This window comes from Lepisosteus oculatus, chromosome 10 (genome assembly GCF_040954835.1).
Source record: "Lepisosteus oculatus isolate fLepOcu1 chromosome 10, fLepOcu1.hap2, whole genome shotgun sequence".
NCBI classification, from domain to species: Eukaryota; Metazoa; Chordata; class Actinopteri; order Semionotiformes; family Lepisosteidae; genus Lepisosteus; species Lepisosteus oculatus.
In genome coordinates this window covers 5,251,668-5,266,884 of record NC_090705.1, presented here as the reverse complement: position 1 = coordinate 5,266,884, position 15,217 = coordinate 5,251,668, and the positions used below count along the sequence as shown (strand labels likewise).

General features: G+C 41.3%; 2 protein-coding genes across 13 annotated transcripts in view; one reads left to right on the top strand and one right to left on the bottom strand.

The window, feature by feature from the left end:
- Nucleotides 1-776: 776 nt before the first annotated feature.
- On the bottom strand, nucleotides 777-9,931 carry LOC102686074 (transcription termination factor 1, mitochondrial). 6 transcript variants are annotated; one of them, XM_069194785.1, is made up of 3 exons: nucleotides 9,844-9,928; nucleotides 3,492-3,698; nucleotides 777-2,237 (listed from the first exon to the last, which is right to left on the bottom strand). In XM_069194785.1, the coding sequence occupies exon 3, from the start codon at nucleotides 2,220-2,222 to the stop codon at nucleotides 1,062-1,064; it is 1,161 nt and encodes a 386-aa protein (XP_069050886.1). In that variant the 5' UTR covers nucleotides 2,223-2,237; nucleotides 3,492-3,698; nucleotides 9,844-9,928; the 3' UTR covers nucleotides 777-1,061. The 6 variants fall into 6 exon arrangements, with proteins under 6 accessions (XP_069050886.1, XP_069050885.1, XP_069050884.1 ...); XM_069194784.1 differs by lacking the exon at nucleotides 9,844-9,928 and adding an exon at nucleotides 4,958-5,119; XM_069194783.1 differs by lacking the exon at nucleotides 9,844-9,928 and adding an exon at nucleotides 4,486-4,946.
- Nucleotides 9,932-9,964: 33 nt separating this feature from the next.
- The window catches only part of akap9 (A kinase (PRKA) anchor protein 9), an 82,533-nt gene continuing 77,280 nt past the window's right edge, over nucleotides 9,965-15,217 (top strand). For 6 of the 7 annotated variants that reach the window (XM_069194779.1, XM_069194782.1, XM_069194780.1 and 3 more), the window contains exon 1: nucleotides 9,965-10,204. In XM_069194779.1, the coding sequence (XP_069050880.1) occupies nucleotides 10,157-10,204 (48 nt within the window). In that variant the 5' untranslated portion in view covers nucleotides 9,965-10,156. The remainder of the gene's footprint in view (nucleotides 10,205-15,217) is intronic. The other variant, XM_069194775.1, reaches the window with a different exon arrangement.

Here is a 15,217-nt window from a genome sequence, read left to right as displayed (position 1 = left end):
TCCCAGTGAATTAGAATTAGTGTTTTTCCAAACAACATTATTTAAATATCAGCGGATAAGACTTCAAGACTTTAGATAATTACAATTGTTAAAATCTCACATTTCAGCAACGGTTATCCTTCATAAAAGGTTTTGAATTCATTTATATTAAACACAGGTGTAGTTCCCTCACCGGTTTTACGAAGAAGGTGCATCGACATCACAGCCAGCACGCTTCTCCAACATCTTGGATGTCATTACTTGGCAAAAACTTTTTCTTTACATCTTTACTTTTTGATTTTTCCAAAAGTGGATAGTTCACACTTAGTCAGAGACTGGTGAAAAACAAATACCATATAGAAAAGGGCATTGCTGTAGCTTTGATAAAAGCAGACATCAGGAATGATTCTTAGGCACTTAATCCCATTTATCAGTTATCCTGGGTGACTTAACATGTGCTTATATTAGTGTTTTATCAGTAACAACTGGCTTCTGTCCTCTATGTCATTGTTATATATACAGTAGGTAGTGGTTCATATGTCTGGTGGTTACAGCTGTCACCCTTGCTCATAACTGTGTAAACAGAAAACTGTACTAACAGGGTTCTCTGTGTGTACAGTGATAGGCTGCCATTTTGTATAAAATGCAAAAATACATCCCTGATGGCTTCATACACAACATGTTCAACTACTATAGCTGGTTTGACAGACTAAAGTAAAAGTTTTTTTGCACCTATGTGAGATGATAGAACCGCTCTGACAAACAGGTGATTTTTTTCTTTAACAGGAAATGACCAATTCCGTTCTGCAATCACTTTATTTTACAAGCTATTGCAGTGAAGCTATTGATTTTCCCTGCAAAAGGAGCACACATTTTACATGCAGGCTAAATCAATACACATATTGTTCAAAATAGATATTTATTATTTTTTATCTGGATTATGTCTTTCGGTTGTTCAATATTAAATGCAGGAAAGATAAATGTCCAAAACCATCCTTCTGTCAAAAGATGTTAATGAAAAGACTGCAAAACCTAATGTGGGACTGCACAGGTGAGTAGGCAGTGGCTGATTTCAATCCTTTTCACTCTTCAGGCTGCTCCGATAACTTCTCTAACTTTGCTTCAAAGCGCTTTCGGCTGGAGTCTAAAATGGCTATCCCCTGCTTTTTAAAGTCGTACCCAGCCTTCTCCAGTACCCTGAGCCGGCTCCTCACCGTCTCAGCACTGAAATCCAACACCCGTGGCTTTTCCAGTATCTGCTCGATATCCACCCCTCCCTCCAGGAGGCAGTCTATTTTGTTCTTCAGGTTCTCAGGAGAGATGTACAGGGCTGGAGGGTACAAGATGATGAATTTCTTGACCCCCTCCTGGCAGCAGCCGAGCGATCTCAGCTTCTGCTCGGCGCTGCGGAAGTTCCTCTTGATGTACTCGCTAGAGAGGTCCAGGATGTCTGCGCCGTGGCCCTGGAGCAGTTGCAGCAGCTCCGCGTCGCTCAGCCTCAGAGCGCCCCGCAGGAACTCGACGTTGGCCTTGACCCGCTTGGTGCTGCGGATCAGGATGTACACGTTCCGGGAGATGATCCGCTTGATGAACTGCTCCGGGTCGGTGCCGCCCAGGCTGACGCAGATGTCCTGCAGCAGCTCCACCATCTGCCGGTTGAGCTCGGCGCTGTTGGAGAAGGTGCGGGGGGCGGTGGTGAGGAGCCGGTGGAGGTCCTTGGAGGTCAAGCCCAGGGACCACAGGAAGGCGATGTTCTTCTCAAGGTTGGCGTTGTCGCTGGAGCGGAAGAAGGACTCGGGCGAGCGCTCCAGGATCTTCACGATCTCGTCGTCCCTCTTGAAGACGTTCCTCCAGAGCCTCCAGCGCTCTTCCAGGTGCTGGTGGGAGCGAGTGATAGCGCGAGGGTAGCGCGAGATGATGCTGGCCACCACCTCCCTGCTCGCCCCTTTGGCCCGCAGAAAGCGGGCAAGGCCCTGCTCGTTAGTGATCACTTTCCGAAGGACGCCTGGTTGCCGTCTCCTCGCCATTTTAATGTCCACGCCTAGAACGGTCAAGTTCTCCACTAGCACCTCGTTCTCCTTGCCTGGGCTGACCTGGACGACCTTAGATGTTGAACTGCGCAGCGAGGAAAGCCATGGTGCCAGCTGTCGAGAGACACAGAGACCCAGCACAGCTCGCCCCAAAGTGCAGTGCAGCATGCCTGTGATGCTGGACAGCACCATCTCACAAATCAAAGGCGTCATGCAATATTCAGGAGCCTGGAGGGGGGAATGGAAAGGAAAGTTAGTGTTCTGTATGGTTCGTTGCTATTTATTTATAACACTAAAACATTCAAATGGACTTACAACTGCTCTGTAACAAAGCTGGGGATAATGCAGATTTTATTTAACTTTCACTGATGTTGCTTTTTTGGATCATGCAAATTCATAATTATAATGCAATAATGTTAATGCTTAGAAGAATAAAGCCCTTCTTAAACAAGGCTTGCAGGCACCGTTCAAATATCTTAATCACAGATTAGGAAATATGTAGGTGAGTTTTAGAATATGAAAGGGCAGAAGTTAGAGGTCTTAATACATTACTTGTAAACTAGTGTGTGAAGTGCTGTCTCCGAGACACACACAACACACTAAACAATCTTTCCCCTCACAGCCCTGGCTGGGACTGAAGAACTGTTCATTGTGAGGCACATTAGCACATCCCTGCAGCTTGAATTTACTGTTTACCTTGATGGAAATCTTGTTTGCTCTGCTTAAATATTTAACCAACCGATTTGCCTAACATATTCGGGGAGGTCTAATGGTAATCTTGAGAAGCACAACAAAAGACTTCAGCCTCCCTGATTCACTGCCCTAAATCTCTATATAGTTCCCATTCTATATATTCAAGCTCAGAGCAAGTGAATCACTGCCATGTTTTATCAGTGCCTAGATAGAAACAAACACAGGTATTATATATAAACACATTTTTGAGAATATGGGCTAACCGTTGTGACAATAAGATGTAGAAATTCAATAAACAAGCCTCCATTTTTAATTACACTATGTGTCACATTAGGTCACTAATGCACTAATAGCACAATACTATGTATCCTAAAAAATAGAAGTATGAATGTTCACAGGGATAGAATAATTCCATCAGCCCGTTTTGGGATTTTGCTGGTGATTAAAAATAAACTGCCCTTATTACCTGGCACTCAGAGGCAGCAGTGTAAAGCTCTGGCTAGGATTAGATTTATAGATGGAAGGTTGCAGGTTCAGTTCTGGGGATAAGCATGGCTGTCGTACCCTTGCGCAAGGTACAATAACTTACTAATTACAAATAAATTAGTCGATATTTTTCCTAGAGTGTGATCAAACTCCTGTATATTACGCGAAGAAACATGACAAAGCACATACTAGCTCGCCTGCACACAAATCTGTATCTTACACAGTAGGTACCGTATGTGTTATCAGCTAAAGCAGGGGGCTGTACTATTCCTGCTTAGCCTGCATTTAGTATCTATACTTTACCACTGGGCCTTGGAGTCATTGCTGAACCAGGTGTGTGCACCAGCAGACAGCAAGGCTTGTATTTCCCAGCTAGAGCTGCCCTGGCCAATGGTGTACTGAGGAATTAGACAATCCCCCCCACAATCCCTCCTGTCCTGGATTCACACTGAGCTCGGGTATGCATTTTCTGCAGAGATGATGGGTGATGACAGGTAAGCCAGCAGCAGTCTAAAAAAAATAAAATAAAACTTTAAAAAAATAAAACTTTCATTGGGCATATAAGATCTGAACAAATTGAAAAAAACACTATTCTCATCCTCTCAAAATTCCTGGGGTAAAATACAGACAACTTCCGCTGACAGGCTGAAGGGACTTTTATAGTTTTTTTATCAGAAACGTTAGCAAGGGCAACTGATACCAGTATCGAAAAGCCTCAACGTCTACCCGGATGTCTTAGGAATAAGCCAGAGGTCAGAGGTCACAAGTAGCAGCTACGTGGAAGAGCATTTAAAAACAGGAGTCACGTCGTTACCCAAAGGCTGCGGGAGTGCGGTTATACATTCTTAATAAACATTTTCCAAATACAGAACAATAAAATCAAAGCTGATATTACCAAAAACACTACATTCGTTATTTTTACAAATGACAAAAACATTATCTATCTGTAATCTTAATTATCTGAATGGAATTCAGATGCTCTAAATGTAACATTAATTTAACAGATAAAGGTAATTTCTTCTTGTCATGAAAATTGATCTTGGAACGATAGGCTCATCTGATGTTTAAATACCCCCCAAAACATTATTAGCAGTAACAGATGTGTTTTCATGCCTGATAATCGTTAGAAGTTTAATATAAACAACATGTTATAATTGAGAATGAGAATCCAGCACTCTGGAACAAAGGTTAAGGTCGTGAGCAATGGGATTTCGCGTAAAGCAGACCTACGATCCAAACACCTAAAGAATATGTAAGTGTAGTACTTTTAAAGGTAATAATTGTGAACAAGACACACCAGCAAAGCGTATAATTGATGATACCAATGGCCGTGACGTCAGAGACTTTCATCGCCTCATGCGGAAGCAGATTCGCGCTGCAGTCTCATAATTTGTCGTGTTTCATATTCAATTATCTTATAACACTGAACCGTTTATTCTAGGAAGTGTAAAATCAAATGCAAATAAAATATACTGGAAAACGTGCCAATTCATATAAGAAACACGTCACTAACACAAGCCTTTTGGGTAAAGTACTGCCGCAGCCTGCACTGCCACTAGTGTACAGTGCATCTTTTTTCACCGGGTCCTTTGTTTTTAATTAATATATTAACCCACAAACAGGAAAATAACTCGATATTACTATTGTCCCAAGCAAGGCTAACTGGTATGCAAGGTTATACTGAGTTACACATTTCAATTCTGTTGCTACGCAACAAAACACTTGCTTTCATTGAAAAGCACACCATTCTAGTCAACCTCTTCCCTTACCCTTTTCACAGGTCATTTCCGCTGTTTGTAATAGAACTAGCACGGCAAGAGAAGTGTCCTGCAACAGCGGTTATTTCTGATTGAACGCATTTGCTGGCGCCCTCTGCAGTCCTGAAGGGATCGCATTCCCGCTACGGAGTCGCAATGACCTGTGACCACTAGATGGCATCAACTGGTCGCCCAGACACGGGGCAGAAATGGCGCATGTTAATAATTGCTTTAATCATATTATCCTTCATATAAATATTGAGTCACGTATTCTAGCACACATGAAGTGTTGCAATTACATTTAGAAAATGAACCAGAAGAGACGGAGTGCATGTCCCCACACCATGTTTTTCAAAGATCGAAAAACGTTTTTTTTTGTTCCGTAACACGAGGAAGGAGAAGGAAAATTGGCCTCACAATAGGGGGAGATTTGTAGCAGTGCGAAAAAGGAAATGTTTCTGTCAGTATGCCATCGAAATGCTGCCCAGTAGAAGTGTACTTTTAAATATTTCCAATGCCTCACATGCACACATTTTTCATTGTTCTTTCTCCACGGACAGCAGTAATTTAAGTTTAATTACTGTTATTGTAGTACAGGTCTTCTGTCGAAGGTGACTAAGGATTGCTCGGCCACAGACCTCCCCTAAACCATAAACAACACTGGTAATGTAGCTGCTATTGTCATGTTGGACGGTGGGCTCCATTTAACTCGCTGCTGTCTGTTTCCCCAGGGCCAGAAGGAACAGAACCCTTCGCTGTCACCCCAAACGTCACTGCAGGGCAGAGCTAAGACATACAGTCCTCATTGTTCACAGACATCTTTCTTCGCACAGAATGGCATTTTTAAAGACTAAGCAAACACTGGTTGTTATGTACCTCCAGAACAATTAATTAAATGCCACAGCACCGTCACACAGAGTCAAATGACACAACCTGTTTTTGGTGGCACAGAGAGGTGACATGTCTGCCTGCAAATCTTCATTAGAGTGTATGGATTACTGTCATATCAAGCTATAGTACAGTTCCACAACAAACCAAGGAAAATAAGACTAACCCATTTAGAAAAATCTCAGGAATAGTATTAACCACAGTCACTTCACCATGTCACATTCATGAGCTAGATACTGGCTCAGGGGTCTATCAGACTTCATCCAAGGTGTGATCTTGCCTTGCGGCCTATGCTGTCTGAAATGAAGCTCCTTGCTCACTGCACCCCTGTCAGGCTAAAGAGGGGATCCTCCTGAAAGGCATAACCAGTTAAGACTTTGGTGGATGCTGCACATTGGTGGTGGTGGAGGGGAGACCCCATTACCTGTAAAGTGCTTTGAGTGGAGTGTCCAGAAAACCGCTATATAAGTATAAGCAATTATTAATATTAATTATTATTATTAATTAAGACACCTGTCTAAACCCCCATTTCTTCATCTCCAGGACCTACAACCTGATGACAACAGGAAATCTGTTGACAACATTCTATCCACATTTTAAGACAAGACTGTGCTATACAACCAAATCATTTTGTTCTGTTATTTTATATTCATTATACAATTCATTATTCATTACAGAGAGGTAGTTGATTAAGAAAGGTATAATTTACTTTAGTATTTTCAATGGCAGGGTATTATTTACTTTACAGATCAGTCATATTGTAATTTTGGAATGTATTTATTATTCACCTGAATAGATTCCATTTATTTTTTGACACCATCAAATGCATGGATACAACTGTGAATGTTAGACACTCTCATGTTTCGGCACTAACAGCCCTCTGCTGTTTATTTATTCTCCTTCTCTGGTTTCATCATGACATCCAGCTGTCACTCTTGAATTCCATTAGCTGTCCCTGCATTTAAGATTAGACTATGCCAACAATACCCATTTTATATTGGCTGCTTCTCTTAATTACTGCTTTGCTTATTGATTCATTTGCAGTGGCCACTTGATCCGTTGTGATCCTGAGCCTCAGCTGGCAGGCTCAGGACACAGGGCAGGCCCACACCCTGGATGGGATACCAGTCTATCACAGGGCACACTCGCATACAAGGGGCAGTTTAGAGAATCCAATTAACCTGATTGGCATGTCTTTCGTGACCTGAGAAAACCCACTCAGTTTCCCCAAGACTCAATGTTAACTACCATTCCACTCTTCCTCCTTTGTGTATCATTTGTTGCATTTGATACAGCCTCAGTTTATTTATAACTAAAATCTGAGTGTCATTTTTCAGTCTGTCGCTACAAATTGCACTGCAGAGAATGGTCAATATGGCCCAGAAGATCATCGGCTGCGGTCTCACCGAGATAAAACAGCTCTATGAGGAGCGCTGCCGTGGTAGAATTCTGGCCATCACAGAGGACAGTCACCACCCCGGGCATGAGCTCTTCACCCCACTGCCCTCAGGCAAGAGATATAAGAGCATACGGACACTTACCACTAGATTCTTCAATAGCTTCTATCCACAAGCAGTGAGACTGGCGAACGCATTTAGCCATCCCCCTCGGACCACACCTACACCATCACCATCTACCTCTTTATGATTTCTTATCTATTGCACATCTCCAGTCATTGTTTTCACGTCTGTATTGTTTACATTCAAACTGTCTACATGTTTACTTGCACATTGTCTATTGTTTGTTTGTACATTGTCTTGATGCACTGTTTGCACTTTGTTTTGTTTTTTACACTTGTTTTACAATCGAGAGACTTTCTGTAAGTAAGAATTCCATTGTACCAGTACCGGTTACATATGGCAATAAAGTTCAAGTTCAAGTTCAAAGTTCAAGATATGTTATATTGCCTTTTCTTCTGCTGTGTTTAGTAGGAATGTCTGATCGGCTTCCAGAGAGATTTACAGATGAGCAGTTTTCATGAAAAAGGTGAGATTGAGAAGATCATCCATTCCTTGATCACTCGAAGAAGTATGTCAGGTTCCAACAGGGGTACAGTAGCCCAAATCCCAAATGGCTGAGAAACTCCTTTACCAAAAGTTTCAATTGAATGACTGCTACAGAACTTTTCTCATTGAAAATCTCTCAGTAACTTGAGAGATTGACAGAAATTCTAGCCCAAGGTGCTTTTTCATCTTGACTAATAAACAAATTAAACAACTGTTTTTTTATTTCTGTTCAGAGAGCTGTGTCTTCTGAAGCAGCTGCTACCGGATGTAGATCAATATCACTTACAGATTCACCATCAGACTGGAAGGATGCTAAACAGCAGTGAGCTGGGAACCTGATACAGCCATTCCTTTCTCATGTATTGTATTTAAAACAGTTTGCTTTCTCATACAGTGCTCAAAGGCCATTCTCTGAGATGAAGTGTGACTGGGGACAGTGGAACCTGACATTCATTGCTTCTCAGACAGAACAGTCAGTGGAGTTAGAGCCCTCTTCTCTGCATCAGGTCTGCGGCAGAACTTTTGTTCATTCAGATTGTTCTTGTATATAAGGAGTCATTAGTCCTATGTCTTCTTTTCAGGGGATTTACAGGTTCAGATCAAAATATTTAAGTGCAATATTTTTCCAAAGCGTTAAATCTAATTGAATGCAGCATCGACTATGTTTCAGGATCATATTACTTTTCCTCTTATTGAATAAATTCCTTAAGCATGTATACTTATCACTAAAGCACCTTAAAACGCATGTACAGTACTACAAATACAGGGCATGACCAAAAATCCTCGATTAGCAAGAATAACCCTCCTACAAAACTGAAACTGAGTTTGCCACAATTTGTGTACTACATTTTACATTGTGATACAAGTACTTTTCCATTGTGGCTTCATTTAAAAAAAAGACACACTTGGTACTGTGGAGCAAATTTTATGTCAATTAGACATGTTCCTCTTATAAGTTCATTATGGCCTCAGACCTACAGTATGTGCTTAAGTTACGGTGGCTGACACAGTACTCCTGTCACGTCAATTATTAATGCCCTAAACTTTCTGATGGTCTGGAGTCCCAGAGCTGTAGCCTCACAGCCGCAGAGCCCTCAGAAAGAAGAGAGACGCATCTTGCTACAGACACCTAAAAATGTCCAAGCGAAGATGGGTGGAATTAAAGATCAGCCAGACTATCAGCTGTACAACCCCAGTGGTCCGGAGACAGAGGCCACCTTCTCCTGCAGGTACGTAGTCTATTTATTGTATAAACCTCAGGAATTGTGAAATGTCCCCCCAGTGCATTTAAACAAAGGTCGCATCAGGTGTTTAGCTTTGCATTTTATTGTCTTAGCTTTTTTGTCCATATTGCTTGGTGATTGCTTGGAGGGTATGATACTAAGTGTTTGGCTACATTAGAATCGCACAAGATATAAAAAAGTATTGAAAACTGAGGTTGCAATACTAATACAATTAGACGTTTTAACGGAGTTGAGGGCCTTATCGAGACAGTAATTTGATCCATCAGCAGTCTGCTTGCCAGCCACAGGTGTCTATTCATTTAAAATGTGCTTCCAAGAATTATGTTTTTTTTAATGAATTATCGGTTCATTGAAGTTATAATATTGCAACATTGCCCAACATCACCATACAAGAATACTGCATTTCATTGTACAGCACAGTATTGCATTGCATTACATCTTTACTCCCAATAAATCATATAACACATTAGTATAATAGGAAAAATAATTAAATGTTGTTACTGAAAATACTTCATTTCGTATTTAACTTTATTTACAGTAAATAACCACCAAATCAAACAAAGAATAATAAAGAGCTGTCGTTCACAGAAATATTGATTAGACCATATTTAGAGCAAATTTATACATCTTAGAAGTGATACCAAAGTTTAACCGACTCGGAAGCCTGCTCACCGAAATATAGCCGAAGCACATACCGCACGCCCAAGTGAATGATCTCAACTTTTAATTTTCATCTTTTTACAAAACGCAAATTCCTTACCTGCTGCCACCTTAAACTAAACCCCTCCTCGAGTTATTTTTTTTTTTTCCTGGAGGCGTGAATCGCAAGCAGGCACCTTCAGGAACGTCATCACCAGCGGTCCCTGTGTTTACGTGGTATTGAATATGGCGGCCGAGGCGAGCCAGTAACGGAGAGTCCTCTACACGTTTTTTGCACAGTGTATTTGCTAGGAGCTGCAGAAGAAGCCTTACATGCCAGTACGTGGTCAGTTCGTTAGACCGGCTCTGACCCTTTTAACTGACACTTTGTGTGAAGCCTTAATCTCCTCTTCCTGGGCCCAGGAACGACCGTAATGGAAGACGAAGAGAGACAGAAGAAGCTGGAGGCCGGCAAAGCGAAGGTATGACATCTGAGGGAATGCGCTATTGTGAGGACAGTGTGCTCAGAAATGATTTCGTGTCGTTAGGCCGGCTAGTTGTTTTCAGTTGTAACACTGCGCAGTGTAACCGGCAGTAATTTAGTAACTATTTCATTGATCTACTGTAGCTACAGCTCAGGCCCCGTATTGCTGCAGTGTATCTGTCAGCTGTCCTTAACACTGCAACTCCGACTGACAGCTTCACTTTTGCCTTGGTTGTCTTTGTTGTAGTGAAGCTTTGAAAAGTGGCGTGTAAGTTTCACGTACGCTTGCTGTCGGGGAAAACGCGGATTGTGTGTCGGACTGATCATGACATGACTGGACTGTCTTGGATCGGTTTAAAAAAAAAAGACAATCCCGAGATTCCTGCTGAACAAGATTTGTGAGAAGCATGCCTTCACATCGTTGAACTTGTCATCGCTGTAAGATACGGCACTGAATGGCTCTACATCACATTGGTTACTGCGTTTCTTCAATCAGCAGGATTCAGTGAGTTAGCACATTATAATTAAGACAAAGTGCTTAGGTTTTCACTGTTTTTTTAACGCTCATTTATATTTTTCTATAAATAATTACGTTGACCTATCAATGATAAAATAGTGTAATAATGTATATCCGCACTGTTGATGTTACTGTTCATTTTATTTTTATATGTACAGTAGTTTGTAATACAAGTTGCTGCACCCGAAACACACTGTAGCTGAAATCTTGTTATTAAATGAAATAAGCAAAACGTTCCAGAAATCAGAAGTCTGCACAGGTGAGAATATATCGGCCCATTTTATTAACAGTGCTCTTGAAAAGGCTGGGGTTTCATGCAACAGTGAAATGTTTCTGCCCAAGTTCATATGTGTGTGTGAGGGTGATGACAAAGATACAGCAGTTTAAAAATAGACCAGACCCTTATCCCGTGGCACCTAAAAATACAGTATGAGCAGGGCAGAAGAGTGCAAGTGTTACGTAGGCTCATTCTGGTCATATTATCTCTTCAATGGGATCACTTTTAGTTTCTGTGGGCATGGCCTTTGCAAACTCATAATTGTTGTCTCCTTTACAATTTTGTCTGACGAATGAGAATACAGTAGGTTTTAGGTCCTCCCCCTGAATTTATTTCCTTTGTAGTAAAGGTTCTTATCAGTAGTAGGAGACTAACATTTTCACTCATTTATTAAAAGCCTCACCCGGATGCACTCTGTTCACCTTGTAAGATGAAATTCAGTGTGAAATCATCTGATATATGTTGTGTCCGAGAGCCTAAATCCTTGTGAAAACCAATTTGCTTCTCCCGATGTTGTGTTAGTGAGTCGCTGACAGCAGTGTCTCGTCAGGAGTATGAACCCACAACCTTCCAGTTATGCTGCGCTCTGCCCCGCAGTGAAACAGCCATGCATCAGCAGGGGAACATCCTTCTGCTAGGTTTACAGTGTTAATGTGTCCAGAGTGTCACTGGACTTTATTGGTGATTTTACTATATGCTGTTAGTTCCCAGCTAACGCATAGGGTTGTTAATACTTTAGTGCTATGCAAGCAGCTTTTATATTAGGCTTGACGATTTTGGGTATCTTTTGGAAACATGTTCTGTTCAAGACAAAAGACATTGCTGATAATTTGGGTTTATTATTAAAACCAAAAGCCTTTTTGGGTAGTACTTTGATATTCAGGAAGTGATTATATACAGTAAATGACATTTTGGCTTCCTGACATAGTGCCTACTGTATACCCAAAATCATGTATAACTAGAGCATCTCCCTAAGACCCCACTGTTCCCCTCCCTGCAACCAATTGCAGGTGTATTTGTATGTGTATGTATGTAGCTTAAGGTATTATGAAAACAGTAATACAGTCAATACATTACTGTACAGTATACAAAATAGATCAAATAAAATTTGATATTTAAATGCAGGGAACATAGCGGACGAAAAGTCTTCTGCCTCTCATTGCAAGAATTGAAGCTTCATTCTTGCCATACTTACGCCCCAAACAGGTCACCATCGTCCCACCCCTAAACTTGTTCAAAATCTCAATTTGCTGGAGCCTCAGTATCTACTTGGCCACGCCACACCACACCACACCACACATGTCACACCAGATGTGAATTTGCTAAATTCCCTGCATTATTTGATTTTCCATTCATTTTTTTCATCTCCCACCACGTAAATACGAATTCGGGTAAAAATATTTAGCATAAAAGGCGAGTCTGTTGTATTTTTGTTTCGAAGCAGCCATATCACTCTGCAACTTAAAACTGACAGCCCCACTGAAGCTCAGCAGTGTGAGCCTGGTCAGTACCTGGATGGGAGACCTCCTGGAAAAAACTAAGGTTGCTGCTGGAAGAGGTGTTAGTGGAGCCAGCAGGGGGCGCTCACCCTGCGGTCCATGTGGGTCCTTATGCCCCAGTATAGTGACAGGGGACACTATACTGTTAACAGGCGCTGTCCTTCAGATGAGACGTAAAACCGAGGTCCTGACTCTCTTTGGTCATTAAAAATCCCAGGGTGTTTCTTGAAAAGGGTAGGGGTGTAACCCCTGTGTCCTGGCCAAATTTCCCATTGGCCCTTCCCAATCATGGCCTCCCAATAATCCCCAGCTATGAATTAGCTCCATTACTCTGCTCTCCTCCCCACTGATAGCTGATGTGTGGGGAGCGTTCTGGTGCACTATGGCTGCCGTCGCATCATCCAGGTGGGGCTGCACACTGGTGGTGGCGGAGGGGGGTCCCCATTACCTGTAAAGCGCTTTGAGTGGAGTGTCCAGAAAAGAGCTATATAAGTGTAAGCAATTATTATTATGATTATAAAGTCCTGAATGGTTTTTCCAGTTTCCCAAAACCTTCAGGCAGGTCTAACTGATATATACAGTAAGCTTATCTTGAACACAAGAGAGCCCTGTATGTTGCAGTGTGAAGTGGGCCATCCCATGTCTATTTGGGAGAACAAGGGTATTGAGTGTTCAAGGCAGGGAACAGATTCATTCCACTCTCGGAGTTGTGAGCTCGATCCGCAGGTCTGAGCCTGAAGTGTGCTTGACTACCGACATCATCTCCTAAATGTTTGGTGTCTCTTAAAAAGAACAATGTACAGTATGTGGTGTGTGCACATACTGTAGGCTCCATTAAAACTCAGGTGTGAGTCACCTAAGGTGCGATGACTGGATTTGAATAAATTGAACGCCACTGTAGGCCAAGAATTAGAGTGACCCTAAAGTTAGTTAACTGCTTTATGAAATGTTTTGGGCCTGCTGTAACTAAGCAGATCGAATTAAAGCTGCATGCTTTTGCAGAGAGTTTAGAGTGTTATTTAGTCAATGAACCGAGCACGTGGAACACAGCGATGTTAGTGCATGACTGGGTGTATTATTCAATACATGAGATTTTATGCCACTCCCTTCCTTGTGAGATTAAGGCACGTACTGTATTCACTGCTCAGTGCTTTACAGGCAGAAGCAGATTCTTTCAACCAGGATGTCCTGGGTTTTCCATGAAGCCTTGCTCTTGTGTGCTAAGAAGAGAAGACATGCTGAAGAAACTGAATCGTATTCTGTTCTGTATACAAAAATAAATGCAGTAGAGCAGGAAAAGATCAGAGAGCTTGCAATTCAGTAAAAACTAGGAAATAAGTTATTAGGTTTCATTTCCCATGGAATATTGTTGTTAAAATAGTATAACATTAAAATATGTATTTATTTTTAATTTCAGTGTTCATATCTTTAACTACGTGAAAGATATATTGCCTAAAATAAAATTTCTCCACATTTTCCTTGCTTAGTTTTCAGAACTATGGCACAGCAATGTCTTTATACTTATTTTAATTTCTTATACTGTAAAAGCGCCAATAAATTGTTACAATGATTTGGAAAACAGGCTGCTATGATTACATACTCATCAGTGTGTTATTTTTGTATCATGCTGTTTACTGACAAATATAGGCAATTTTGCAAGCTGTTAAGCCCAAACTCACAGAAAAAACCTTCAGATCTTTACAATTCCAGATGCAGTGTAATGCATAGTGGTTTAGATTTGCATGATGTAAAAATACATTGCCCATGGCTTTTTATAACTGAATATTGAATATTGTACTCTGCCTTTAATCAGTGATTATTAATTCAGTCATTCTGCAGGCAAATGGGTGTTTTTCCTGTGTGTGTCACTAGGTTTTAGGTCTTGTCTGCTTGCTAAGCAGTAGTGATATTGTAAATTATTATTATCAGAGACAAAGTCTGTGTGGCTACATGCATTAACAATGCAGATGAAGACCTTTTCGGTGGGGAGAGGCCCTGTACATCTACCAAATTGTGAATATCCATAGGATAAACGTGGGCGTCTTTTGTTTTTGATATCTTCAGAAAGAGAGTGTTCCCCTGTGGTGAGATGCTGAATCACCTATTGCGTATGTATTCTGTAAGTAGCCGCTGTGCATTCTGGGTTTGTTGCAGACTGTCTAAAGAGAGCTGCCTGCACAGCCGGTCAGCTTTAGATTTGGAAATAAAATGTTGCTCCTTGGTGAGCACAGCCTTACAAAAAGTCACACAAATGCAGTGGATTTCAGGAAAAGACCATCAACGAATGTAGTGGTTGATAAAACAATATATAACGGCGCATAAAGACTCAATAATAGTCAAAAGAAACAGTGGCATCATGTTTTCCAGCACCATCCAGTAAATCTCACATTTCTCTCAGAGCATAATAATGGCATTCTGTTGGTCTGTTGAGAAGTTGTATGAACCATGTAATGGGCATTTTAAGGGTTCGATTGAATTACAAGGCAAATACGTAATGAATTTGTAGTGAAGAAGTATGTCACGAGGGTTGTCACCTTCAACACAGCCTTAGTGGTTGTGGGAGTATGGAACAAGCTACTCAGCCATGTTGTTGGAGATGACACACTGACCACCTTCAAAAAACCACGAAGACTGAGATCATGAACTGTTTTAAAAATTGCCACTTGAGTACCTTAGTCTTTTAAATAAATGCCCAGACCATTAAGAAATAATAAACAG